This window comes from Agelaius tricolor, unplaced genomic scaffold (genome assembly GCF_023055355.1).
Source record: "Agelaius tricolor isolate 1412-34295 unplaced genomic scaffold, bAgeTri1.0.p SCAF_25, whole genome shotgun sequence".
NCBI lineage: Eukaryota > Metazoa > Chordata > Aves > Passeriformes > Icteridae > Agelaius > Agelaius tricolor.
In genome coordinates this window covers 552,329-577,471 of record NW_027269285.1, presented here as the reverse complement: position 1 = coordinate 577,471, position 25,143 = coordinate 552,329, and the positions used below count along the sequence as shown (strand labels likewise).

The following is a 25,143-nucleotide window of genomic DNA, read 5'->3' as shown; positions in this document are numbered from 1 at the left end:
GTGTTTGTAGTTTACAGTTGGTGCACTCCTGGTGTCACTGACACTCAGAATGGTTTCCCTCATCAGTCTGGTGTTCCATCCTAATAATGCCCATAAAAGGATTCAGCTCTCATATTACAACAGTCCTGAATGGACATTCCTCAGGAACAGTTCAAAGTTCTTAATTCTCATGTAGTTTCTGCTTTTCTGTATCTGTAATCGGTCCATTCTGGATATCATACATTTCTGTCTTTTTTTTAATAATTCTATAGAAAAAGTACCATAGGCAGATGTAGATCCAATACTGCTGCTTGTGTGTAAACCTTTACATTGAAAAATAACAGAGAAGGAGCAACTAATTCTGGTACAGCCAGACAGTCTGAGAACAATAATTTATTTTCTGATTTCTATGAAAGAGCTGTAGACTTCAAAAAGCAACACAACAAAGCACCAGTAGCATTAATTCAACTGGAATTTGAATTAGAACTACTGACTGTACAAAACTGGTATAAAATCAAAGGCCAGAACAGTCTGTGCAGCTGTGAGCCATCAGCCCTTCTTATTGCCATGGTACACTCAAAGTGAGGTACAGCCCCTCCATTGTACAAACCATCTGCACTCCTGCACAGTGGAAATTGCATATTTCTGAAATTCTCAAGATTCTGGAATGGTCAAGTTTCCATGTGAGCTGGTTTTTATCTTAAAACCCTCTATTTCTGGAAGATGAACTGGTCGATGAATTCGTTCTGGTCCGCTTCGATTTTGCAGAGGGTCTCGTACTCGATCCGGTACCTGCGAGACAAAACAGAGGGTCCAGGGCCCCGTGTGAGGGGGTCAGAGCAGCCCCGGGAGCTGGGAGGGCAGCTGGGCTGCCTGTGTGAGTCACTGCAAGCAGCAGGTGCCTGAGTCACACAGAGCAGCTCTTTATCAGCCAGACACGAGGCTGAGACAGCTGTCAGAGTTCTGCACTGCCCCGGCCCGTGCTGCCTCTGTTCAGCCCTGAAGGCCTCAGGGATGAACCTTCCCTGGGTCACTGCAGGGCCTGAAGGTAACTCCAGGCCTGTGGAATTGTTCCCATGTGCTCAGGACACACCTTTGATGCAGGTGGGGCTGGTCTGAACCAGCCAAGGGTCCCACAGCACAGGCAGTCAGCCCTGTGTCCACCCTGAGCCTTCCCAGCCTGCACAACACCCCAGAGCACCGAACACAAAACTCACCTTTCCAGCTGCATCTTCTTCTCAGCTATCAAAGCCTGGAGCTGCTGCTCCTGAGCCTCTCTCTGCTTTGCAATCGACTTCAGCAGGTTCCGTGCCCCGATGGCCTGGCAGGACAGGGCAGGGAGGTGTGGAGGGGTTTTGGTTAACTCCTTTAGCCCCTTCCCTCCCAGCAGGTTGACTATGGCACATTTCAGCCATGCCAGCAATAACAGAGGGTGAGATGCTGTGCTCCTGAGGGGTGGGTGGGAGTTTGGTGTTCCCCAAACTCGAGGAACAAAGTCAGTGACTCCTCTGACACACAAACTGGCCCAACAGCCAGACAAGCTCAGGCTACCAGAGGCCTCTCCTGCCTCTGGAGGACAAATTCTACCAAGATGGAGTGATTAAAAAGCACACGTTCTGTTTCTGTGCAGAAATAAAGACAAGCAGGGAAAGCAGGACTGGTGCATGTGTGAGCAATGTGACACTCATAAGTTTCATTAATTCATTATTATTGATTAATATTATCACTGATATCAATTTTAAAGGCCCAGTTTATCCCAGGGGAAGGCCAGCAGGATGCTGACAGAGAATCGTTGCTTCTGCTGTAAAGGGAGGGAGGGATAGAGAGGCCCCACACAGGACAGTGCACACGAGAAGCGAAGAATTTACTGCACAGTACCTTCATCTTCTCACTTTCTACAGCTTTGGCCAGTTGGTCAACGAGCTCAATCAAGCTGCCCACTATGTTCTGAAATTCTGCTGTTTCTGTAAAGAAAAAAAATCGTCAAGTGATACCCACAACTTCCCTAAAGAGATCGAATGCTCCTGCTTTGCCGTGTAGTTTTTAGACGCAGCTGTACGTTTAGCGTTTACAGTAAACAGGAAGGTTTTAGGATTCGGGCGGAATCAGATGAAAGGGGCGGGAGAAGCCTGAGCTGCCCGGTGCCCGGTGCCCGGTGCCCGGCGCGGCCCGCGGCACTCACTGTCCACGAAGGCCCGGCACTGCTCGCGGAGCTGCGCCGTCTGCGCCGCCACCTCGGGCTCCAGCACCCGCAGCTTGTTCAGCTCGTCAAAGTGCAGCCCCGCCGCGCCCAGCGCCGCCTGCGCCATCGCCGGGGCAGCGAGCCGAGCCAAACCGAGCGGAACGGAGCGCGGCCTCAGCCGGCACTGCCGGGCTCGGGCTCCTGCGGCACCGCCCGGCCCGGCCCCGCCTCCGCCAGCGCTGCGCCCGCCGGGAGCCGGGGAAACTCTTCCGGGCCGGCGGCTCCCGGGCGGGCCGGGGCTGAGGGGCGGCGGCGGCGGGTGAGTGAGAGAGGCCGGGCGGTGCGCGGGGCCGTGAGCGGGGCCGGGCCGCGCCGCGCCGCCTCTGCTCGCTTGCCCCGCGGCCGGGGCGGACGGAGCCTGTCCGGGGGGCTCGGGCGGAGCGGGGCCGGGGCAGGGCCGGGCAGGGCCCGCGGGCCGCTCGGTGTGACCCGCGCGGGGCCGGCTCCCGTTCTGCCCGTGTACCTCACGTTCCCCCGGGCCGTTCGGGTCGCTCCTTGTCCCGGCGGTGCTGGGCCGGGGCGGGTCCCGTTGCGGAGCCATTGTTCCGCAGCCCGTCCTGCCTCCCACGCGGGGCAGGAAGGGACGGGAAGGGATGTGGGGAGCTTTCGGTCGTGTCAAAAGGGGTAATTAAAGATCTCTGGCTGTTTTCAGCAGAGGCCTCAGAGCTCCTCCGTGGCCACCTACAGGAGTTGTGCTGGCTCCTGCCTGCGCTGGCTGGGCAGGGGGTTTAGCTTCTTTGCTCGTGTTTAGCTTCGTTCCTCGGTCCGAGCAGTGAGAAACTGCCTGGGGGGACGGAACTGACCGCGAACCCTTCTGAGGAGCTCGGTCGGACAGGCTGGATTCCTGTCTCCTCACGGGTTCGGTCTGGCTGCTGTTACAAACACGCCACTGTTCTAAAAGGGGATTTTGAGTGTTTAAAACAAGGCAGGGCATCAGTGACAAACAGTGGTGTACGTGGTGGGGAGTCTTGTTTATTTTGTTTTCAAATTAGAAGTACGTTCACTGGTCAGGGCTCCAGGATGGATGCAGGAGAGTTTTGAATGAAAGGAGTTACCAGAAAATAGAACCTTGTGATCCATCTTTTCAGTGTTGAGGCATTTGAAGAGACATTTGTGTCTCCAGTTTAAAGTCAGCACTCAGGGGGATGCACACACACCCCAGCTGAAGGAGGTGCAGGAAGCTCTTCAGGGCATTTCAGCTGGGCTCAGAGAGAGTTGGGCTCTGCTGGGAGGCCGAGGGGGAGCTGAATTCCAGCAGAGTGTGAGCCGGGCCCTCCTGCCGGGTGTTGTTTGCGGTGTTGGCTGGAGATCCGACAACAGGAAGTCAGGAGAGTTTCACGTGCCTCAGAAGTGTGACACAGCACTGGCTGCATCAATTGTCTGAAAAATGGTTAAATCGTGTTTCGTCAGGATGTGTGTAGTTGTGTCCTTAGGAGGTGTCTCTTCCGCAGAGTGACATTCTCGTCTGTGTGTGGAGTGGCCGTGGGGCTCCGTGTACTGACCGCGCTCCGTGTGCTGACCCCTGGCCCCTCGCCGTGCTGGCCCTTCACTGACCCCTGGCCCCACACCGTGCTGGCCCCACACCGTGCTGGCCCTTCACTGTGCTGGCCCCCGGCCGTGCTGACCCGCGGGTGATGCCGGCCCCTGCCCCGCCGTCCTGGCGGGCTGAGGCGTGAGGGCGGCACCACGGCGGGGCCGGCCCGGCCCACGCGCTGCAGGGTGGTCATCTACCTGCAGAAGGCCATGTCGGGGGACACGTGCCTGGGCAGCGCCCTGTGCCCGGCCGCGGGACACAAGCCCAAGGCCGGCGGGCTGAAGGGCGGCGGCCTGGGGAACAAGTACGTGCGGCTCAACGTCGGGGGCTCCCTGTACTACACCACGGTGCAGGTGCTCACCAGGCACGACACCATGCTCAAGGCCATGTTCAGCGGCAGGATGGAGGTGCTCACCGACAAGGAAGGTAAGGGTGTGGCTTTCATTGCTGACAGTTTTGTAAAACAGCTGGGGTTTGGTGGTGGTTTTACTCCGTTAAGGGTGTAGAGAATGATATATGCCAAAAATAACTGGGAGCATTAGGCAGCCAAGTCCTGTTGGTGCTAGCAATCCTTTGGCTTTACAAAAATACCTGGTTTTGTTACTCAAATGAACTGGGGAAGGACTGGTCCTCTTTCCTGTGCTCACAGCTGGTGAGCAGGTTGGTGTTGGTGTTGTAAAGACTGAACAGACAGTCTGTGGGTTGTCATTTCTGTCACATCAAGCAGTGGCATTATTCAAACCACGCACGCAAGGAGGGACGTGCAGTTTTCAGCTTTGAGGCTCAGAATAGCCTGCCTTGCTTTGTTGAATTTTTTTTTTTCCCTTTTCCTGAGCAGCATGTTTCAGTTGTGGCTCATGGTACCATGGCAGCATTTAGGGATCAGTCAGGCAGTGTGTCATCTCCAGCTGGACACAGGATATTTTAAATCCCTGATACATTATAAAGGGCAGAACAAGCAATTTTGTATAAGAGCCTCAGCCTGGATGGAAAATGAGAGTCATGTTCTGATAGCTCCAGCTGGAGAGTCCAGCAGGAGTTTAGCGTACTTTCCTAGGTTGTTTTCTGTACCTAGATTCCAAAATAACATTTTTTTCCTGTCTTCCACATTATGGGAAAGGGTTTGGCACCATACTAAGCCTTGTGTGTGCGTGCATCCTACACTGCTATTGTTTGGCAGCAATCAGACATCCTGTTTCCTTAGAGAATGTGACTTCAGGGATTTTGTAAAATTGCAAGAATTTGTCCATTTGCTACTGTTTCCTCTGCTTCATCCCCTCTGTGCTTCCTCCTGATCTGTCTGTCCTGTTCTTTGCTCCTCTTTGGGGACTAGAACAGCTTTTCCCTCACACTGGGTTTTCTGGGCTGATCTGCCTTTTAGCATCTTCAGAACATTTCTCTCTCTTTTTAACTCCAAACAGCAGCAGCAGATGTGTTTGGAGAATTGCCAACTCCTCCTTATTAGGCCACGGAACTTATCCATATCTACTTGTTGCAGTCGTTGGTGAATTCTCTCTTCTAGTCCTTCCTTGGCTCTCAGAAGTTTCTGACTGCCCAGCATCACAGTGTAGCCCTGCAGCTGGGTTCCTGCAGCAATCTCAGTGCATTGTGCTGGAAGCTGAGTGTTTTTAGGTTGGGGCTTTGCTTTTGGGGTGCTGGGAAGCAGCGGGAACATCTGGGCAATACCAAAGGGGCTCCACTGTCAGGTTCTGTTCAGAACCAGCTTCAGTTTGCTCAAAGGCAGTAGAGACTTCCACTGGGTGAAATGGGAGAAGTGTCCTGAGCAGTGTCAGGAGACCTCAGTGCTGTTTAACCTCTCCAGGGAGCTTTTTCTTGCCTCTTGTGTTGAGGTGACTGAAATGTGTTGGCTCTTTTTCAGGCTGGATCCTTATAGACCGTTGTGGGAAGCACTTTGGAACAATTTTAAACTATCTCAGAGATGACACGATTGCACTTCCAAAACACAGGCAGGAGATCAAAGCCTTGATGGCAGAAGCCAAATACTATCTCATCCAGGGCTTAGTGGACATGTGCCAAGCAGCCCTGCAGGTAAGAGCAGAAGTATCCTGTGAAGTGTTTCATGGCTGTTTTGCTTATAAAATTTACTTAAGACAACTTGAGAGATTATTTCATGGCCTTAGAGATGGCACCAAGTTTGAGATGTGCAAGGCATTTTTAAAATATGAGTTAGTAAATAGGTGGTGAGGGATCTGGGGACACGGCCTGTCCTGCCCACACTTGGGTTTTGCTCTGTGTCCCTGAGGGCTGGCTCATGTTGGTGACATCCTGTTCTGCCAGGTGCTCAGTTCACAGTGGCTGATGCTCATCTGTGCAGTGGTTTGAGTTGATTAAAACTACTGCAGACTCCTCCTATCCTTTTCTTCAAGAAAGGATGTAATATTAAACCCACTCAAACCAAGTATGACTAGACCTTGTCCTGGCTATAGCTGAGGACATCCACCTGCATCCCAATATTTCAATTACGGCTGCCTTCCGGGGATAAGAAATCTGTGCTGTGATTCTGGGTTGCAGATCAAGGTAAGCTGTGTGGTTACTGTAGCAACCCAGCTCTTTTCCTGTGCATCACAGCGTTTGGGAACATGGCTGGAGGGGCTGAGGGAGGCAGCAGCAGCAACGTCAGCTTTAGCATTCCTTTCTTATTTCCTCTCTTTCTTCTTTCATTAAAACAGGACAAGAAAGACTTGTATGAACCTGTGTGCAGCATCCCTATTATCACCTCTCCAAAAGAAGAGGAGAGACTGATAGAGTCATCAATGAAAGTAACTGCTCTTTTCAACTGTGGATTTATGCTAAGTGTATTGAAACACAGAACTTACCTATTCTTCTTTCCTCTCGCTCCCAACAGCCTGTTGTTAAACTGCTGTATAATAGAAGCAACAATAAATACTCCTACACCAGGTATGTCCCTTCTTTTTTCCCCTCACTTCAGTGGAAAAGTTGCTTTTTGACCGTGGGAGTGGAAGATGATGATGAATGATCTAACTTCACTTCTTTTGGTTTGTTTTGGGTTTTGACAACTATCTTGCTTTGAAAAGTAAGTAGGGCCTTACATTGCATGTCTGTCAGTAAAACTTAGGTTTTTAAATAACGTATTCATGCTGGCAGTGTGTCTGTGGTGTGCAGGATGCAGAGCACATGGCCTTCCAGCACACACTGACTCTGGACTTCTGCTGTCATCAAGCCAGAGAACTTCAGTGAAGTGGGGTTTGATCATCTTGAGCATGGATAGTTCATGTAATGGTTTGGGACATTGTGCTGTCCTTATTAATTGTGTAAGTTGACTCTAAAGGCTGCTGTGTTTGCTCATGGGGTCAGAGCAGTGTATTTGTATCTGAAATGGGCTATTACCCCTCTTTTCTTGGCAGCATGCGGCAGTGAGTCACTACTTATTTGTATTCTGCAGTTGGATCAGTGCTGAAAGCTGGTGGAACAGGCAGAGATGGCTGCATGAAAAGCCCTGTTCCTGCTTTTATTGCTGTGTTTCAGTAACTCTGATGACAACCTGCTGAAGAACATTGAGCTGTTTGACAAGCTGTCCCTGCGGTTCAACGGCAGAGTGCTGTTCATCAAGGACGTCATCGGGGACGAGATCTGCTGCTGGTCCTTCTACGGGCAGGGCCGCAAGCTGGCCGAGGTGTGCTGCACCTCCATCGTCTACGCCACCGAGAAGAAGCAAACCAAGGTAATGGAGCTTCACCTGCCCGTGCTGTGGGATACAAAGGGTTGTGATTAGCTTCAGGTTGTGATTAGCTTGTGATTAGCTCTGCAGAGTCTGCAGAGCTTCTCTAACTTCAGGGGTTACCTTTGAATTTGCAGTAGTGCAGCTGAGGTTACCAGGGTCCAATGTTAAGAAACTGAGATACTGTATTCCCTTCTAGAGCAATGTAAAAGATCAGGTGAGGGAGGTGAACTGGTGGGAGTAGCCCTCCACCAGAAATTTTTTACTCTTTATGATGTGTGGGTTTACGGCTCGCGTGCGGGTGTGTGCTGCAGTTGCTATCCCGGCTGGCTGAGGAACAGCACACGTGCTGTGTTTGGCAGGTTGAGTTCCCTGAGGCGCGGATCTATGAGGAGACACTGAACGTCCTGCTGTACGAGACACCCCGAGTCCCAGACAACTCCCTGCTGGAGGCCACGAGCCGCAGCCGCAGCCAGGCCTCGCACAGCGAGGATGAGGAGGGCCTGGAGCTGCGCGAGCGCGTGCGCCGCATCCACGTCAAGAGGTACAGCACCTACGATGACCGCCAGCTCGGCCACTAGCGGGGCTGGGCCTGCAGCAGCTGCAGCTGCCCTCCTGTCCCTGGCAGGGGGGGGTCCCCTGGACAGCCATCCTCACAGGGCGCCCTGGCCCCCTGGAAGGGCAGCGGGGATCTGTGTGCACAGAGCAGCACTAAAGGCCGAGGCCTTGGGGAACTGAGGTGTGAGTCGTGCACCTTGTGCTTTACCTGCAGGCTGGCCCCTCCTCCTGCTGGGAGGGGGATGTGGAGCGCTGGTTCTCGGTTTGTGGTTGCTCTTTCCTATCTAACAATTTGCCGGTTCCCCCCTTGCCGTGAGCAGCACTGCTCTTCCTGAGTCAGGTGGGATGGTTTGAAAAGCTCTTTCCAGACAGCTCTCCTTTCAGGGCCTTGTGTAATGGAACTTGCAGTTGTTAAATCAAGAGACTGAAGAGAGAACTTGAATGTGGCTGCTCTTGGCAGACCCTACACGGGATAACCCCCAGGAGAAACGTTTGGCTGGCCAGTCAGCTGCACCTGTGCTCTCCCACCCCTGTCCCCAGAACACCTGCAAAGGTTTGTGTTCCAGGACAGTGTCCTTAAAACTCATTGATTCCAAGGCAAGCTCTTCCAAAGTGGTGAGAATCAAGCCATCAGCCGCTCCATGTGAAAAATGGAATTCTCTGAAAATGTAAATGTGTAGATAATGACTTGTCCTGGGAGAGGGGGAAATGAGTATGGTGAGGGAAGAAACCTGAAGTAAGCAAACTTGAGCAGATTGTGGCTCTGGTTGAAGCTTGTCACTGTGAAATCCTGTTTATATAAACAAGGGCAATCTGGGGAATTGGTTTTTACATTCCTCCTGTGGCCTAAAAGTGCTATTTGATGTTAAATTTCTCAAGCAGCAGGGGAAAAATTGCAGTGGCTGGAGAAGTACAGGCTAAACAGTGTTTTCTAAGGCTAGAACATGTGAATTCAAGTTCTGGGTCCTGAATCCCTTCTAGAGGGTAGAATTTGAAGAGGAAAAACAGCTGTGAAAATACTGTTCTAGCATGGAGCTGCGAGAGGCTTTGGGCACAGGAGAGAGGTGACTTATACTGGATTTTAAACTGAAATAATCACTTTTATTCTGAGTGCTTGGCTGGGTGCTGATTGTACAGGGCACTTCAGGAGGTGGGTGTCAAGTCTGCTCTGAAAATTTGGAAATTTCTGGAAATTTTCTGGAAACAGTTTCAAGTTCAGTATGAAAAGCCATTGTTGTATTTTTAAACATTTGCTTGTATGTTTGAGTGTAGGTAGCAGTATTGCCACTGTCATGGTAATTCCTGCTGGCTGCTCACTGGAGCCAGGGATATTTTGGATATATTCCACAGCTGCCTTTGTGTTCCCATATCATACTTGGTCACGAAGCTCCAGATTCCACAGTGGTCAGTCCTGAACTGCTCTGACCAGTGCCAAATCCACCTGTAAAATTTAAAGAAAATTATTGCAAAACCCTGACAACAAAATGATCCCAAATTACTGCAGGGAGTTTCTAAGGAGAATTGAGATCTAGATGGTTTGGGAGTAATAGAAGCAGGGGAGGGAACAAAAAATTATTTGCACTCATTTAGGTTTTTGAAAATTAAAATATTGTGGGTTAGTAAGAAAACACTAACAGACTTTTCTTGCCTCTACACGTGGCAGGATTCACTTCATTCTCCTCACATTCAGGAAGCAGCATTGCACAGGGATGCACCTGCCTTCTTGTGAAAGGCCTCTTGAAATCTCTAATAATCCTAGCAATCTCTTTTATACTTCTTTCTGTAAGTTTTTGTTTTCCTGCTGGTTATTCTGTTGTGCCAGGGAAAATACAGCTGTTGAGATTTAGTTTCAACAAAGATTTTTCTGGTATTTCTCTCTAATTCTGCTAGAGTGTGATGCGGATTTTTAAATTTTTTTCCCTCCACTGATGCTATTTAATTAGAAGGCACCAGCAGAGGCTGCAGTGATGGGGTCTTTGTGCTGCATTTAATAGATTCGAGTTATTATCTTGTGCTTTTTCTGTCTTGTAACAAAGGCTGATGCCATTTGAAAAACACATGGCACTTCTGTTTCTTGGAAAATGATTTATATTATTTTTTTCTTGTTACTATCGTAGTGAATGTTAACAGCATTAAGTAAGTGATGCTGATCGCCTTGCAAAACTGTGTTTAAATGATGTTATAAGCAGAAAAATGTCATATTTGCTTTTATTTTTTCTGGGGAGGACAGGTGTGGGAAGGAATGTGTGAAAGAGAATGTCAGATCCCTGTGCTACTCCAGAGGCTTTCTGTACTCGCAGGATTCATTAACAAAATGGACCCAACTCGTGAATTGTTACACTGTAAGAAGCAGAGAAAAGCCCGTGTTTTGGTTTAGTTTTCCTTTCCTTATTTCCCACAGCCAACAAGTAGTATTAATTTCTGATTTGAATTTAGATTAATTAACCCGGGAAGCAAACAGTTATGAGAACCATCTGGGTTGTGAGAATCTTTTACCAAGCGTGAAGGATCTTCTTGGTGTTTGTGGAATGTGGATCAGTAGGAACTGTCAGCAGCTGTGTACAGGTTTGAAATACGTGCAGATATCCTTTCATTTCACTGCAGGCTCCCCTGAGCCCTGCTTGTCTGGAGCTGCTCCAGCACGGGGTGTCACTGAGTCTGCCTTGCCCCGAAATCATGCCCTGCTCCAGTCTCTGTCCCACCAGGTTCTGCTCACTTCGACTACTGGAGCTGAGATGTGACACATGCTTTGTATTCTCACCTTAATCAGTCTTCACGTAACTGAAGGCTATTAATTATTGTGACAGGAGTGTTCTAGGCATTCTAGAACATGAGATTACAGCCAGTGTATGCAGAAGCAGCAGCAGGGAGCAGGGTGATGCAGTCTAAAGGCAGCATTGGTGGGTTTGCAGTGAGCTCTCCAAGGATCTCTACTCAAATTAAGCACATATTAAGACAATACAGGTTTCTAATTGTATGTGTTTGTCTGCAAGTGGAGACTTGTACTGGCTTCCACCCGGACCATCACCAGTGGGTGCATTAACAGGAATTTGGAGTAGCCTTTGGGAGAAAAAAGAGCCTTTTTGCCCCGCTTGTAGGGTGTGAATTGTAGCTACATCAGCTGTCATTCTTACGGGACTCACTGTCTCTTCACTCCTCGATTTAGTCAAAGCCCTGTGCATGCAGCAGTGCCCTGACTGAGGGAGCGAGTTGGAGCCTCTGGGTGCCAGCCGTGCCCAGCCCTGTGCCCGAGGGCTGCAGTGCTGTGCCCTGCCAGCCCTGGGCCCTCTGCAGGGAGGGAAGGAGCCCTGGCTCGGGGCAGAGGGGCAGCTCTGCAGGGCTCAGCTCCCCCTGCTGCTCAGCGCCCAGACAAAAGGCACGGCTTAACCTTCACCTTGACATGCTGGTTTTTGGACAGGAGACATTTATCCTGCTGCAGTGTTCCACTCCAGTGACTTTGATCTTTTGCACTTGCTGGTTAAAACAGAAAACAAGTGATGGACAGGGAGGGTGCTGGAGGGGCTGTGCTGTCACTGAGAGCTGCATTTGAACGGGCATTGCTTACTGTGGCTTGGTTTGATTTTGTTCTTCTCGAGGTTTTTCATTTTCAGACAGAATTCTCTCCAGGCAGTACTGGGGATACACCTGAACTGGATGGGTCTGCCCAGCAGCCCCTGCCTTGCACAACGAGGCTGTGTTCTGTGACAATCCTTGGCATTCACCTCGCAGCCACCTTCCCCGTGCTGTGGGACAGAGTCCTGTTCCAGCCCTGCCCTCCCTCAGGGACAGGCTCTGTTTTCTGCATGTGTGGCACTTCTCCTCATCCCATGGAACGAGTAAGACCCTCCCCTACCTCACAGGGTGGCTGACACTTAATTTGTTTATTGAGAGTAAAGGATTCTTTTGGATTTCTATGATATTTTATATCCAGAGGATAACAAATATGATTGCTGATCTTGTTTAAATTGACATTCTGTGATCAAGTTATTTTCATAGAGATTCAGTCTTTGTTTTATTTTCATGTCTAACTTTTAAGGGTCAGTTTTACAGAAAAAGAACCTAGTTACAGCAGTAATTAATCAATTATCTGTTGATTAAAGTGTTTCACCAGTGCATTAAAAGGAAATAGAACACTAATTTTTAATAAAGTGTTATATTTTGTCTTCTGTGATTTTTTCTCCAACATCATTACTTTTTATTGGTAGTGTGGGTCTGTGGAACTTCAGTTCCGTGTGGCCGATGCGATCCCCACCGAGGATTTGGGGCTGGAGCTCCTGGAGCGGGGCCAGCAGCAGAGCGGGGGATCTGTGTCCCACCTGCTCCTTGTCCCCCCCTTGTCCCCCCCTTGTCCCCCCCTTGTCCCCCCCTTGTCCCCCCCTTGTCCCCCCCTTGTCCCCCCCTTGTCCCCCCCTTGTCCCCCCCTTGTCCCCCCCTTGTCCCCCCGGCTCCGCGCGCGCCTCTCTCCCCGCGCACAGCGCCCCCCCGCGGCCGGGCTGCGCCCCCGCCCCGCCCGCTGACGTCACGCCGCGGTGAAGATGGCGGCGGGCCCGGGTCGGGAGCTGTGAGCGCCCCGGGCCCGCCAACATGAGCTGCTCGGCGGACGCCGTGAAGGACAAGCTGCTGTGGAACGTGAAGAAGGAGGTGAGGGCGGCGGCGGGGGAGGCCCCGGGGCTGTGCGGCGGGCAGAGCTCCAGGGTCCGGCCCCGGGGGGCCGCGGGTCGCAGCGCGCGCCGCGTGGGGAACGCCCTGAGGCCCGGGCCGGGGCCGGGGCCGGGGCCGATGCCGCTCCCGGTGCCGCTCCCGGTGCCTCGGCGCCCGTCCGGGCTGGCGCCGAGGACGCGGCTGTGCCCCGGCGGGGCTGCGGGCGGTGCGGCTTCGGGAACCTCGGTGCTCGTACCCCGGGCGCACCTGGAGCCGGGATGCCGCTCGCGGACTTGTGCCGCGGCAGGAGGCTGACATCGGCTCCCGCTCCCTTTCCCGGCGTTTGTGTTTCCCGCAGCACTCGTTTTTTATGACTTTTTCCTTAACTGGGAGCTTTAGAGGAGAAGGGGGGGAAATCGGAGGTAAGAAAGGTATTTCTAAGGTGCCCGTGGATGAGCCGAGCTGACTCCCAATGCCAGAGCACCTGTGCCACAGGGAAGGGTTAATTTGGGTGGTTGTTCTGCACACACCTGTGTGACATTGCCGGGCTGGGGCAGCCAGAGCCGTGTGTACACGAAGAGCCCAGCCCTGCACCTGACCGGAGGTGTTCGGTCACACTCGCGGCCGGGCCGGCGCCGCTTCTCCTCGCACGGCGCTCCTGGGCTGCGCGGCGGTGCTCGGCACGGCTCCGTACCCGGCACGGCTCCGTACCCGGCACGGCTCCGTACCCGGCACCGCTCCATACCTGGCGGGCGGTGCTCGGCACGGCTCCGTGCCCGGCACCGCTCCGTGCCCGGCATTGCCCGGCACCGCTCCGTGTCCGGCACCGCTCCGTACCTGTCGGGAGGTGCTCCTTGCCCGGGGCTCGGCAGGACGGACGGACGGATGGATGGATGGATGGACGGACGGATGGATGGATGGATGGATGGATGGATGGATGGATGGATGGATGGACGGTGTCGCGCTGGAGCAGCTCCTGCCGCAGAGCAGGGCTCCTGCCGGGGCGGGAGGAGGTGCCGGTGGTGTCCAAGGGCCATGGGCGCGTTCCAGCGGGGGCTCCCTGCGGCCACCTCTCCCCATGCGCCCATATCGGATTTTGCGGGTTCGTGGCACTGGCTGTGGTGAGCTGCGTGTGTAGCTGCCGGTTATTACACAGCCGTGAAGCGGAGGTGTAATGCTCATCCCTCACAGCAGTAACAAGTTTTTTTAACAGGTACCTGCCCTCCTGCTCCTTCCCCTCTGCAGTTCACTGCTGGGGAAGCAGCAGGAGCCGTCAAAGTTCAGATCTAAAGTTGTTGTGGCCAAGGTTCCTGAGCCCAACTGCCGTGTCCTGGTACTCATTAATGCTGGAATCAGAACACATCAGGTGTGGTGGGGAGCGTGGCAGGGGCAGAGCAGGGACAGACACAAGGACAGTCTCTATGGGGAGCAGCAGGACTGCGTCCCAGCAGCTGGCTCTGGGCAGGTGGTACCTGCTGAATGCTGCCACGAACGTGCCACTTCGATTAGAAATTTCTGCTTGAACCAGAACCTCTGAGCTGAGGCAGTGCAAGGTTTTATTTAGAAGTGGGTGTGCTTGCTCTCCTGAGTGATGCTTAAATATATAAATAAATCTGATAAATGTTTTCCAAGTGTGAACATTGCAATCTTGTGCTAATGCATGAGATGGAAAGTGAAATGGATTTTCATAACCCAAGCCAGCTCAAGCTGAGGAGAAGTAGTGGTGTGTAATTAAAAAATCTGAGGCTAATTTGTTTTTAAAGTCTCTAAAATGTTTTTAATTGGACTCTGGTTTTTAAATGACTTGAATAATGCTTGAAAGTGTTATTTGTACCTTCTGTGTCATCTACATTTTTGTTTTGTCTCTGGTTTGTTTTTTCCTTCTTCCAAGTCTTCACCAATGCTCTTTCAGAGCACTTAGAGTGGGTTGGCCAGAGCTTTCCAGTCTAAAGTAACCATGAGAGCCTTTGTTGATTATAAGCAGGTTGAGGTAACACCCCTCACCTGTGCCCTCACAGACCTGTGGAAGGGCCCCTGTCTGGCTCAGGTCACAGTTGGAGACCCTGAGATGGAGATTTTATTTGTCTTCAATTGACAAAGAGGCAGAAATTGAACACGAGCCACTGGTAACTGCCCACCGGATAATGCTGCCCTTAATGACTGTATGTAACTTTCTCCAATAGAATTTTCAACCTCATTTTTTATCATGTGTGACTTCATACAGCCACCTCTGCCTGCCTGCTGGGAAAACCTGACTCCGTGTCCATGTCTGTTCTCAGAGCCCTGGTCCCCTTTCCTTGTCCTTTAAACCCAGACTCTTATTTCCTGTTGAGTGATTTTCCCATAACTTCAATAGTGAAAGGAGTTCATAGGCAGTGGATTCTTTCTGTGGGCTGTCCCACCAAGCCTGGTAAAATTCAGTTGTCTTTGCAAAGTATAGAACAGTTATCTCCAAAGTAATTTGGTGCAAAGTTTTATTTTGCCTCAGTCTCACTCAGCTAAAACTTCTGCATTTTTCCTTTGGGAAATTTAATGCTGTTTGCTTTTCCTCAGATGGACTTTCCCATTAGTAGGGAATGTATTTTGTTGGCTCTCACAGAAAGGAAGACATGTAATGTGTTTTGAAAATGTAACTGCTGGGATTCATGCTGAGGCCGCTTGGAAGTTCACGTTTCAAGCATTTATCTCTCTCTGCAGGAAAATCTGTTGTGACAAGCAGACTCATAAAACAGGCTTTTTTCTCTGGCCATTTCCTTTTGCCTCCTGAAATGGAGGGTTTTGCCATTTCTGGATTTAAACAGTACTTTCTAGCTGTGAAACAAACAGGATAACAATAACCTTAGCAGTTCTACCCTGAACGATTTCAGGGCACTTCAGAAGCTCAATTGCTCAACTTGCAGCTGAAATGTAAGGGCTTCTGAGCAGAAGTGCAATAGTTATTGAACAGCTTTTATTACACTGGCAGACAGAAATCACGAGTAAGGAGTCAGTGCAGTAGGAGCTGTCAATAAAGAAGGTGAGCAGAAGCTGCCCAAGCTGAAGAAGGTATGGATGGTGGACATTAGGTTTTTTCCTTTAAGGAAAAAATGCTGTAGGCTTCAACTGTGTTCCTGGTTATTGTGGTATGTTATGAGCATTCTTCTTTACCATTTTTAAAGTTTCCTTAAATAAAATTTAAAAAAAATTAAACATAAAGGCATTTCTCTTGTGTATTTCTTGAATGAAACTTAATAAATAATCCATGTATTATGGTATGGGTTGTATTTGACTGCTTCTGAAAGTTTTAGCCCTTGTAGGATGTGGGAGAAAGAGCAGTGATCCATTGGAAGATGCTGCACATGCTGAGCAGCTTCTCTTTGAGGAGTTTGCTTTGCTTTACCTGTATAATGCTGCCACCAGGATCTTCTGTACTCCTCAGGCACGGACATCTTTACCTGGCTGGGCAGAGCTTTCCTGTCCCTGCTGTCAGGGGTGGCAGAGGTGTGTCCCCAGAGCCTGGCACCTGTTCCAGGGCGAGCAGGTGTTCCCAGGGCTGCAGCTGGTTCAGGGACAGTGGCACTGAGTGACACATGTGCCTCTCTGTGCCACCAGGCAGGTCCAGATGAGAGCCTGGCTAGGGTGAGTGGCTCCTGAGTTCTGCAGGGGAGGCACAGAGGGTGGATGATGTTTCCAAGGCTGGACCTGAGCCGGTGTCACAGCTGGCCCCAGCACTGCCTCCCACCTGCACAGGCTCCTCTGCAGGCTCTGGGGGCTGCCCTCCATCCCTTCCTTGTGGGGGCAGGTGGGGATGTTTCTGTTAAAGAGATTCATTTGCAGTTTGGGCAGGTCTGCTGGTAGCTGCCAGTGGGTGTGTGTGGAGGCTTGTGCTCAAAAAGCTCCATTGTCAAGTGCCTCCTAAGAACAGACAAAGCAGCAGAATTCCCTATGAAGAGCTGTGCAATATTGCAAGGGAATTAAGGAAACAAGCAAACAAAAAGCTTGTGTTCCATTTGATCAGAAACACTTGCTTTAACTCCTTGCCTGGAGCATCCATGAATTATGTGGCAGTGAGGGATGACGTGGGATTGAAGAACATTGCATTCCAGCTTTTGAATCTTCTCATATCCTTGTCTATGCCTTAAAAATGTTTTCTAATAACATTCAGTCACTCTCCAGAAAATGCAGGGAGCTTCCTTGGCATCTGCTGGCAGTGGGGAACACACAGAGAGCCTGCTCTGTGTCCTTAGCTCTGGAGTCTGGGGTTTAAAGTCTCCTCAAAGACACTGGATGGTGCTGCTCTAGAAAAGTAGGGTTGATTATTGAATCTGAATCACTTTTCTTTCTCAGTTTTTATACACTTAAAATTTTAGTTGATGGGGATCTAAATAACATACTGAGCTGATTGGGGTGTGCCTGGGAAATGTGTGTAGCAATGAATTGGCTGCTGAGCACTTGAGCTCTTGCTCATTGAAACTACTCCTCTTCCTTCCTGTTGTTAGGATGTGAATTCAAGTTGATGTTCTCTGGGATGCTGAGACTGATTTCATGGTGTGCAGTCCTGGAGTGATGTCTGTGATGTTGAGTTGTGTGTGCTCAGGCTGCTGTGGCCCTGCCAGCGTGGTGACTGCTGCACCAGGACAGACTCTGTCTGCCCTCAGCCCAGTGGCACTCATTGCTTTTTGCCAGTAGTACATCAGCCCTTTCCTTGGGTGAATGAAACTGTGCCAAAGGGATTGCTGAGCACACAGGATAATCCAGATGGGAGTGCCCGTTCACGAGACCTCCTCACACCTCTGCTTCTCCCTTGATCCCCTCCTACTCCTCCACCTCCAGCTGCTTCACTGTGAGGTCCTAACAGCCATGTCAGAAAAGCCACAGGAAAAAACCCAAATTGCCTGGCTCAAAGTTTATATTGTCAGGCCTCAGGTGTGAGCAGGAGCCAGGTTTTATAGAGTGCAAACGACTTGTTTTGAAATCCTCAGCTCTAAAACACGTTCTCCTTTCAAAACCTCTTAGATGCTTCCTTTTTCCCCTCCAGGGTTTTCTTTGCGACTCAGAGGGCTCCTGTTTGATAAGGAGCACAAATTCTGGAGGATCCACTTGATCCAGAATTTGGAGCGAGGCAAATGCCACGTGTTGGAAGGCTCGTGCAGCAAGTGCCAGAGCTGCAGCCTGCTGCCAGCCGGGCTGGGGGTGTAGGAGTGGGCACAGAGGCCCCAGGAGGATTTCTGGGGGAGGGGATGTTTAATTACAGCATCCAGAATTGGTCTCACAGATGGTCTTGCTGGAGGAGGACGCCCTTCAAACCGGAGAAGGCACCTCCACAGGCAGCTGCAGAGCCCAGCTGTCAGTGGAGCACTGCACCTGCAGTTCTCCTGGTCCAGCACCAAGGGGAAAAGCCCAAAACCTTGGGACCTGTCAGTGCCATGAGTGGTACCCAGTTAGCTCTGAATGCTGGAAAAAGGGAGTGTCTGGTTGAGTCTTCTGCCATGGTAGCACTTACTTTCATGTATTGAAAGTGAATTGGCATATGTTTAGTCAGAGTGTCATAACCCTGTAATTGTAGCTCACAAATGAGAGAAGTCAAAAATTATGGTTAATTTGTACACAGAAGAGAGCGAGCTCTCCACGGCCAGGAGGAAATGAGTGTCTGATAAATGAGTTGGTGATGAGCTGGAAACCAGTGAGGTTTCATGTGGTGTCAGGCTGAGGAAGCCATTGGGGAGAAATCACTGGCAGATGAATGGAGGGTGACTACAGCCCCTTGCCAAGAGCCTCATTGTAAGAATTGTCTGTTTCTTCTTTAATTTTTGAAAGTCAGTAGTTTGCAATGATTTCCCTCTGGAGCTTGACACATCTTGAACCCTGAAACCGGAAAGGAACTTTGTTTTAAATCATTAAAAAGTGTGATAAGTGTAGTTTTATTTGCTACAATTGCTAAATCGTGTCTTGAAGTGAAAACTGAAGGCGCTGCCTTCTCTGTAGGTACTGTAATAATTTTGTACACTGTCTGGTGCAGCAGAGCTTCGAAGGCATCATTTGTAATTGCTGTGGCGTGCTCCCTGTTTCCCAGGCAGGGGGAAAGTGGCCCTAAACCTCTCTGGGAATGTGTGCCCGTGTTGCTCAGGGATGCTTTTGCTTGAAAAGGAGCAGAATGGCACAAGTGGAAATGGGACATAGCTACACAAGCTGGTTTCATGAGCAGAAGAGACTGTGAAGGCCAAGGATGAATCATACAAAAAGTCTTTCACAGCTCTTCAAAAGTTATGCTGGAGAAGTTCTCTGGTGGGTACTGTGGGCACACTGAAATCTGCCTTCTATGGGGGCACACCCCTAACAGACCTGTCCTTGTTCTGCCAGAGGTTTCCTCATGCTGTTATAGGCCCCTTAGGTTTGTTTGTGCTTCCCTCCTTAAATCCATTCTTCCCTGCAAAATGTGATGTGAGGGAGTTGTCTGTTGATGAGGGGGAAGGGGCAAGCTGTGGTTGAAACTGAAACTCCCAAGTGCTGTGCTGGTTTTGTTGGTATCGTGCAATCATTTCTCTCTATTCATTTCAGGTAAAGCAGATCATGGAAGAAGCTGTCACCCGGAAATTTGTACATGAAGACAGCAGTCACATCATCGCCTTATGTGGTAAATGTCACGCCAAGAGCTAATGCTACCTAACCTTACTTTTCCTCTAGACATTTATTTTCTCTGCTGTCAGAGGTAAATGCAGGGATTTAGATACTAGAAATCATGGTGTTCAGGCCCATTTCACCTCTGTATTTGCTACATGTGTGTTTACATTACAAATTGTAAAGTAACTCTTAGTAAAATGTCATTGTCCACGCACCCAGCCAAGATGACAGGTGGCTTTGCTGGAGGCTGGCTGTGTGTTCCAGGGAGCTCCCAGTGTGGTCTGCCTGCTCTCTGGTCCTGGAATCCTGTCCTGGAAGCTGTGCTGCATTGTTGGTGTTACAGGTGGTGGGGTGGCAGCTCTTTCTGTTAGACTCTGCTTGGCCAAAATTAGGAATACTTTAAAGTCTTCATACTTCTCTCGTCCTCCTACTGTGATTCCAGTTGGTTTTGTTCTAATTCTTCATGGTCTGAAGAACTAATGACTCTGCACTCAGCCGCCTCATTATTGCCCAGCAATCCTGCCTGTCCTGAAGCAGGACTCCAGCCTGCTGCTGCTTTGAATGGAGGCCTTGATTAACTCTAAACCAGAAGAAGGTGAAGCTGAATGTTCTGTTTTTCCTTTGGCTGATTGAATGGAGAAATCCCTTCCAGCAGATTTGGCTAACAGCTCCTGGCTGGTGCTCTCCTGTGTGTACAGTTCTCCTCCCTCCCCCACTCCAGTTTCGTGTGACTCTTCAAGAGGTTTTTCCCTTCTATTTAAAATTAGATTGGTTCAGTACATGAGTCATTTTTGGTGAATCTTCATTATAAATATAGAATTCTTGTGAATCATTTTACTCTCCTGCTAGGCTGAGTTTAGCAAGAGCCTCTTAAATACCTGATGGCTGATTTCAGGGTCTCTCTGCATCAGTAGCTGAACAGGTTGTAGCTGCCCTAGGTCCTAGATGGCTGAAGGTGCCAATTAAATGTCATGTGCTCCTTGTCCTGGGAGATGCTCCAGCTCTGTGCCACCCTTGCTGCCCTACAGGAATGGTGCCTGTGCTCATCCATCCAGCAGGAGGGATTTGTAACCACAAGGACTCTGCTCCAGTCCATGCTCCCTGCCTGGGTGCTCTGGGAGAAGGAGAGCAGTGTCCATGTTTTCATCCTTGTGGAGAAGCAGTGAGTGCAGGAGATTCTGTATTTGTTCCCAACCCGGTGTGTAACCAACTTAAATTACATCCCAGGGCTCTGTCATCCCCTCTGCTCTCCAGGAGATCTGGCTCTGGTTCAGAGCCACAGCAGCTCCATAGGCCCGTGGCTGATGTGTGCCACTGTGGGACACATCACTTCTGAATTCCTTTGGGCTAGGTTTGCTCTGGAGCAAACCTGGGCCGTGTGGCCAGCCCCAGGGCACAGTGCAGCGCTGAGGGTGTTTGGAGCAGCTTCTGCTGGGGGCTGGCTGTGGCCGGGGAGCAGCTTCTGCTGGGGGCTGGCTGTGGCTGAGGAGCAGCTTCTGCTGGGGGCTGGCTGTGGCCAAGGAGCAGCTTCTGCTGGGGGCTGGCTGTGGCCAAGGAGCAGCTTCTGCTGGGGGCTGGCTGTGGCCAAGGAGCAGCTTCTGCTGGGGGCTGGCTGTGGCTGGGGAGCAGCTTCTGTTGGGGGCTGGCTGTGGCTGGGGAGCAGCTTCTGTTGGGGGCTGGCTGTGGCTGGGGAGCAGCTTCTGCTGGGGGCTGGCTGTGGCTGGGGAGCAGCTTCTGCTGGGGGCTGGCTGTGGCCAAGGAGCAGCTTCTGCTGGGGGCTGGCTGTGGCCAAGGAGCAGCTTCTGCTGGGGGCTGCTGTGGCCGATTGCAGCCGGGCTCTGGGAGATGTTTCCTTGGGAACGGCAGCTGCACTGACGTGGAGCTGGTGGAGCTCTGCACCAGGGCCAGGGCAGCTCCTCCTGCCCTTCTGCCCTGAGCTCCTCTCTCTGCCCCAGCTCCTCCTGCCCTTCTGCCCTCAGCTCCTCTCTCTGCCCCAGCTCCTCCTGCCCAGCCTGCCCTGAGCTCCTCTCTCTGCCCCAGCTCCTCCTGCCCTTCTGCCCTCAGCTCCTCTCTCTGCCCCAGCTCCTCCTGCCCTTCTGCCCTCAGCTCCTCTCTCTGCCCCAGCTCCTCCTGCCCTTCTGCCCTGCAGCTGCACCAGCCCTTGCCCCCTTCTGCAGTTCTGAGGGGAAGGGGAAGGCAAAGCAAGCATCTCTGTTTCTGCACTCACCTCAAGTGTATTTACAGGGTTTCCAGTGCAGCACATTACGCCTACAGTGTTTGTCCAAAAGCTGCCTGCAGTTTGCTGAGCCTTTTCTGTGTGGCTGCCCACCTTTAGTCTGACAGTAACACGCTGCTTGAAGCAATTAAAAAACTTGTTTAAGTCAGCTTCATACTGCAAACAGGGTTTATTCATGAATGCCTCAGACATGGTTACCCAGATGATCTCTACATTTCCAATATCTACTTTGAAATGAGTCTTAGTAGTTTGCTCTCTTAGGATAATACTTGGAGTATATTAAATTAAATAATCCTGAATTCCCCATGCTGTAAACTAATCACCATAGAATTCAGGTGGGTTATGGAGAGTTAGTGTGTGTCACAATCAAAATATATGTTATTTAAATAAATCCAGCATGCCAGCTTGGCAGAGGGAATATACTTACTATGGTTTTGGGAAAGGTTAGTAGTAAATGTGAGTAAAAATAGTAACTTGGGCACTATTAAACATGCAGAATTTGACTTTTCAATGAGATTTCAGTTCAAATTAAGGAAGAGATGAACTGCACGAAAAGCTTTTTTTGGCCTGAATAATAAACCTGCTACCAGTAATTAAACCCATTAATTAAAATGTGCAAAATCCCTTTGTGGCTGAACAGAAAAGGCCAGTTCTGATTCGAGCTGCAGAATGGTATTTAATGTTGTGCTTGGGGCTTCTTGTAAACCTTGCCTGAGGATGGCATTGCACGTGTCCCTTGGGATGTGAGGGCGAGGAGGGAGCTGGGGAATTCCACTGCTGTTCCTGGGGGATGCACCAGAGCTGTGCAGCTGTGGGTGGGTTGTGGCAGGTCCTTTCCTGTTCCTGAATCTGAGCTCAAATCCTGTAACACGTTGAGGCTCTTCTATCAAAGAAAACAAAAAAATCCCCATCTTCTTTTTGTTTTCTTGATGCTTTGGAGCTTTTTTGGTATACTTTGGATACTTGGCATGTGCTGTTTCTTCCCATCTTCAGTTACTAACTGGTTACAGTTCTTCACTTCAAAGACAATCGGAGGTATTTGGTTTTCCTTTCCTTCAGTGTCATTGAATAATCTTTGCCTTCCAAATATGTTCTAAAACTGTGTCTAGACCAGACTTACAGACCAGAAATGCTTTTCCCCTTTTGAACCCAAGGAGAAAATTTGCTGTTTCTGGGTGTTACATTACTGCTCTGTGCTGATAGATCTGTTGAGGATCTTTGCTGCAGAGCCTGCAATTCCAGGTGCAGAGAAGAGGAGCAGGGAGCCTCTCCCGGAGGAGCTGAGGAAGCTGGGCTGGCTCAGCCCTAGGGGATGAACCAGTCCCATTGATTTAGCTGCATTAACCTCAATTTTTTCTTTTTCCATCCCCATTATGTGTATTGCTTTTCTTCTCTTATTAACTGATGAAAATGACGGGGTTTTTTTCTAGGTAATGGTGTGTTTAAATAACACAGATCTTAAAAAAAAGAAGAACAAAACCACATCACGATCTGTCCAGTCATGCACTGGGAAAGGTGACAGGGCTTGACTGCAGAGCTGGATCTGGATATTAACTGAAGGTGTTTGTATGGGGTCTGTGACTGTGTTTAGTCATATGTGCAGCCCTTCAAACAAAAGAAGGATGTGGTGCCTGCCCGGGGGAGCTTGGGAGGTAATGAATTCCCATTAGTAAGCAGTCCTTGGTGCTTTCTCTGTGTGAATAATGCATCAGAGAGGTGGCCTGAGGCCTTTGAGCAGACATCTGCCACCCAGAGAGAAGGGACACTTGCCTGAGCACAGCCAAGTGCTGGCTTGCCCTGGTGCCAGTCAGGTCTTGTCTGAAAGAGTGTGAACCCTTTGGTGGTTCTGGACGTGGCGGCTGAGGAGGTCCATGCACAGACAGGTCCATGCAGGAGCCCTGCAGTGCTGTGAGTGCCCTTGGTCAGCTCTGCAGGGTCCATCCTTCTGTGTGGTGGCCTCCAGGTCTAGAAGCACCATGTGCCAGGTGGTAGGGGAGTGCTGTGGTGCTGCCTCTTCTCATGCAGTTTCTCCTGGGTGCTCCTGTAAGTTGTACAGCAGCTCTTTCAGCTTCCTGTGTTTCCTTCACTCAGAGACTCAAACACAGCCTTGACTTGTGCCAGGCTGTGGCAGGTTGGAGCCTGACTCCATGGCTGCTTTTGTGAAGCACTCCTGAGCTGGCATTTGTGTCTTATGCTGGTGCTTCTGCTCTCCTGCAGTGTCTGTGTACATCAGGACTGCGTGAGCATTTATTGTTCTCAGAAACAGAGCAAGGACAGCTCTCACCCACAAGTGCTCCTGAGATGTCTGTGCTTCAGGCTGTAATTCCACACTCCAGATCTGATGTGTGGGCCCCCCGTATCCATCCTTGCAGCTTCCTTTCACAGAGCCCTGGGGCATCTACACTTGGATAATCATCAGTGTAAGATGCTTCCTTCTTCAAAAATAAGTAGAGGGAATTGTTATTTGAAATAGGTCTGTGTCACTGAGTATCTGTTCACAGCAAAAGGACTGGTGTGATCTGGGAATCAGAGTGGCTCTTGGGTCCTCTTCACAGTTCAGAGCCAATCCAGTGTATGACAGGATTGTTGTTAATGAATGTGCAAAACACTAAGATTGGACTTTGTGTGGAACAGTTCAACAGTTACTTCCAGCAGATGAGCACTCCATTCATTCTGGAGGGGGAGGCAGTAGGAGAGCACTTGTGTGGCTGCATTTTCTGGAGCCCTGTAGTTGAGATCTGATAAGGTGTGAAATTTTGGGGCCTTGCACGTCTGTAGGAGCACAATCAAAGAGCTTCAGCTGAGGTGAGGGATCAGTCAGTCTCCATCCACACTGGCAGTGGAAAACCAGGAGTCCTTGGAACATGAATATGGCTGGTGACTCCTGGAGGGCAGATACCCAGGGTCATTTGGGATGGTTGGAGCCTGAGCTGCAGGAATGCCCAGCAGTGTTGGTTTAGTCTCACTGCTAATGGCCCAGGGTTAATTCCTTCCTCAGGATGACTTGTTATCCCATTTTTGCACAAAGTTAATTGTGTTTGAAAGACAACACAATTTTGTTCCCATCACTTTCAGCTGGAGTGACAGCATTCCAATTCTTCTGAAAACCAACCCCATTAGGAAGAGCTGCCTTATGCTTTGGGATTTTTAGCTGATTGCCTTGAGGCTTCTAAATAGCACCATATTCAGATTTGACAGAAAACAAAGAATTCAGTTTTCTCTCTTTTTTCCTTAGCTCACAGAAATGCAACTTCTGTAGAAACAGATGTAAATAACCACTGCCCAACCTGACAGTTTATCATCCTAATTCTTTTGGCTTTCTACCCTTGACATTGATATTTAAAAAAAATGAAGATTATCAGCTATGGAAATGCAGATCACTCACAAACAAAACACAAGTCTCCCTGTATTACTGCTCCTATTTGGGAAACAAACATTTTCAATGATGAATAATGCTTAAAAAATAGTTTACAGAGATTCTACCTCACTTGATAAACACATTACCCAGAGAGTGTACCAGAGATGATCATAACTGGGGGGAAGCAAATATTTTTTCATGCACATTTAGAAGGTTTTTGATTGTGCTCCAAAGATGATGCTTGAATTAATGAGTGGTGTGCTGTGGTGGGGAGGAAAAAACCAGAGTGAATATT

At 50.1% G+C, this 25,143-nt stretch overlaps 3 protein-coding genes across 8 annotated transcripts in view; 2 read left to right on the top strand and 1 right to left on the bottom strand.

Moving 5' to 3' along the window:
- Nucleotides 1-338: 338 nt before the first annotated feature.
- Nucleotides 339-2,294, bottom strand: IFT20 (intraflagellar transport 20). The gene is made up of 4 exons (XM_071448202.1): nucleotides 2,162-2,294; nucleotides 1,858-1,943; nucleotides 1,197-1,300; nucleotides 339-771 (listed from the first exon to the last, which is right to left on the bottom strand). The coding sequence occupies exons 1-4, from the start codon at nucleotides 2,286-2,288 to the stop codon at nucleotides 690-692; spliced, it is 399 nt and encodes a 132-aa protein (XP_071304303.1). The 5' UTR covers nucleotides 2,289-2,294; the 3' UTR covers nucleotides 339-689.
- A 71-nt stretch (nucleotides 2,295-2,365) lies between these two features.
- Nucleotides 2,366-12,184, top strand: TNFAIP1 (TNF alpha induced protein 1). Its single transcript, XM_071448200.1, has 7 exons — nucleotides 2,366-2,480; nucleotides 3,673-4,181; nucleotides 5,635-5,804; nucleotides 6,446-6,535; nucleotides 6,622-6,674; nucleotides 7,263-7,458; nucleotides 7,818-12,184. Exons 2-7 carry the CDS (start codon nucleotides 3,965-3,967, stop codon nucleotides 8,034-8,036), a joined length of 945 nt encoding a protein of 314 aa, XP_071304301.1. The 5' UTR covers nucleotides 2,366-2,480; nucleotides 3,673-3,964; the 3' UTR covers nucleotides 8,037-12,184.
- A 326-nt stretch (nucleotides 12,185-12,510) lies between these two features.
- The window catches only part of SGSM2 (small G protein signaling modulator 2), a 37,844-nt gene continuing 25,211 nt past the window's right edge, over nucleotides 12,511-25,143 (top strand). For all 6 annotated transcript variants that reach the window (XM_071448192.1, XM_071448188.1, XM_071448191.1 and 3 more), the window contains exons 1-2: nucleotides 12,511-12,654; nucleotides 19,192-19,267. In XM_071448192.1, the coding sequence (XP_071304293.1) occupies nucleotides 12,598-12,654; nucleotides 19,192-19,267 (133 nt within the window). In that variant the 5' untranslated portion in view covers nucleotides 12,511-12,597. The remainder of the gene's footprint in view (nucleotides 12,655-19,191; nucleotides 19,268-25,143) is intronic.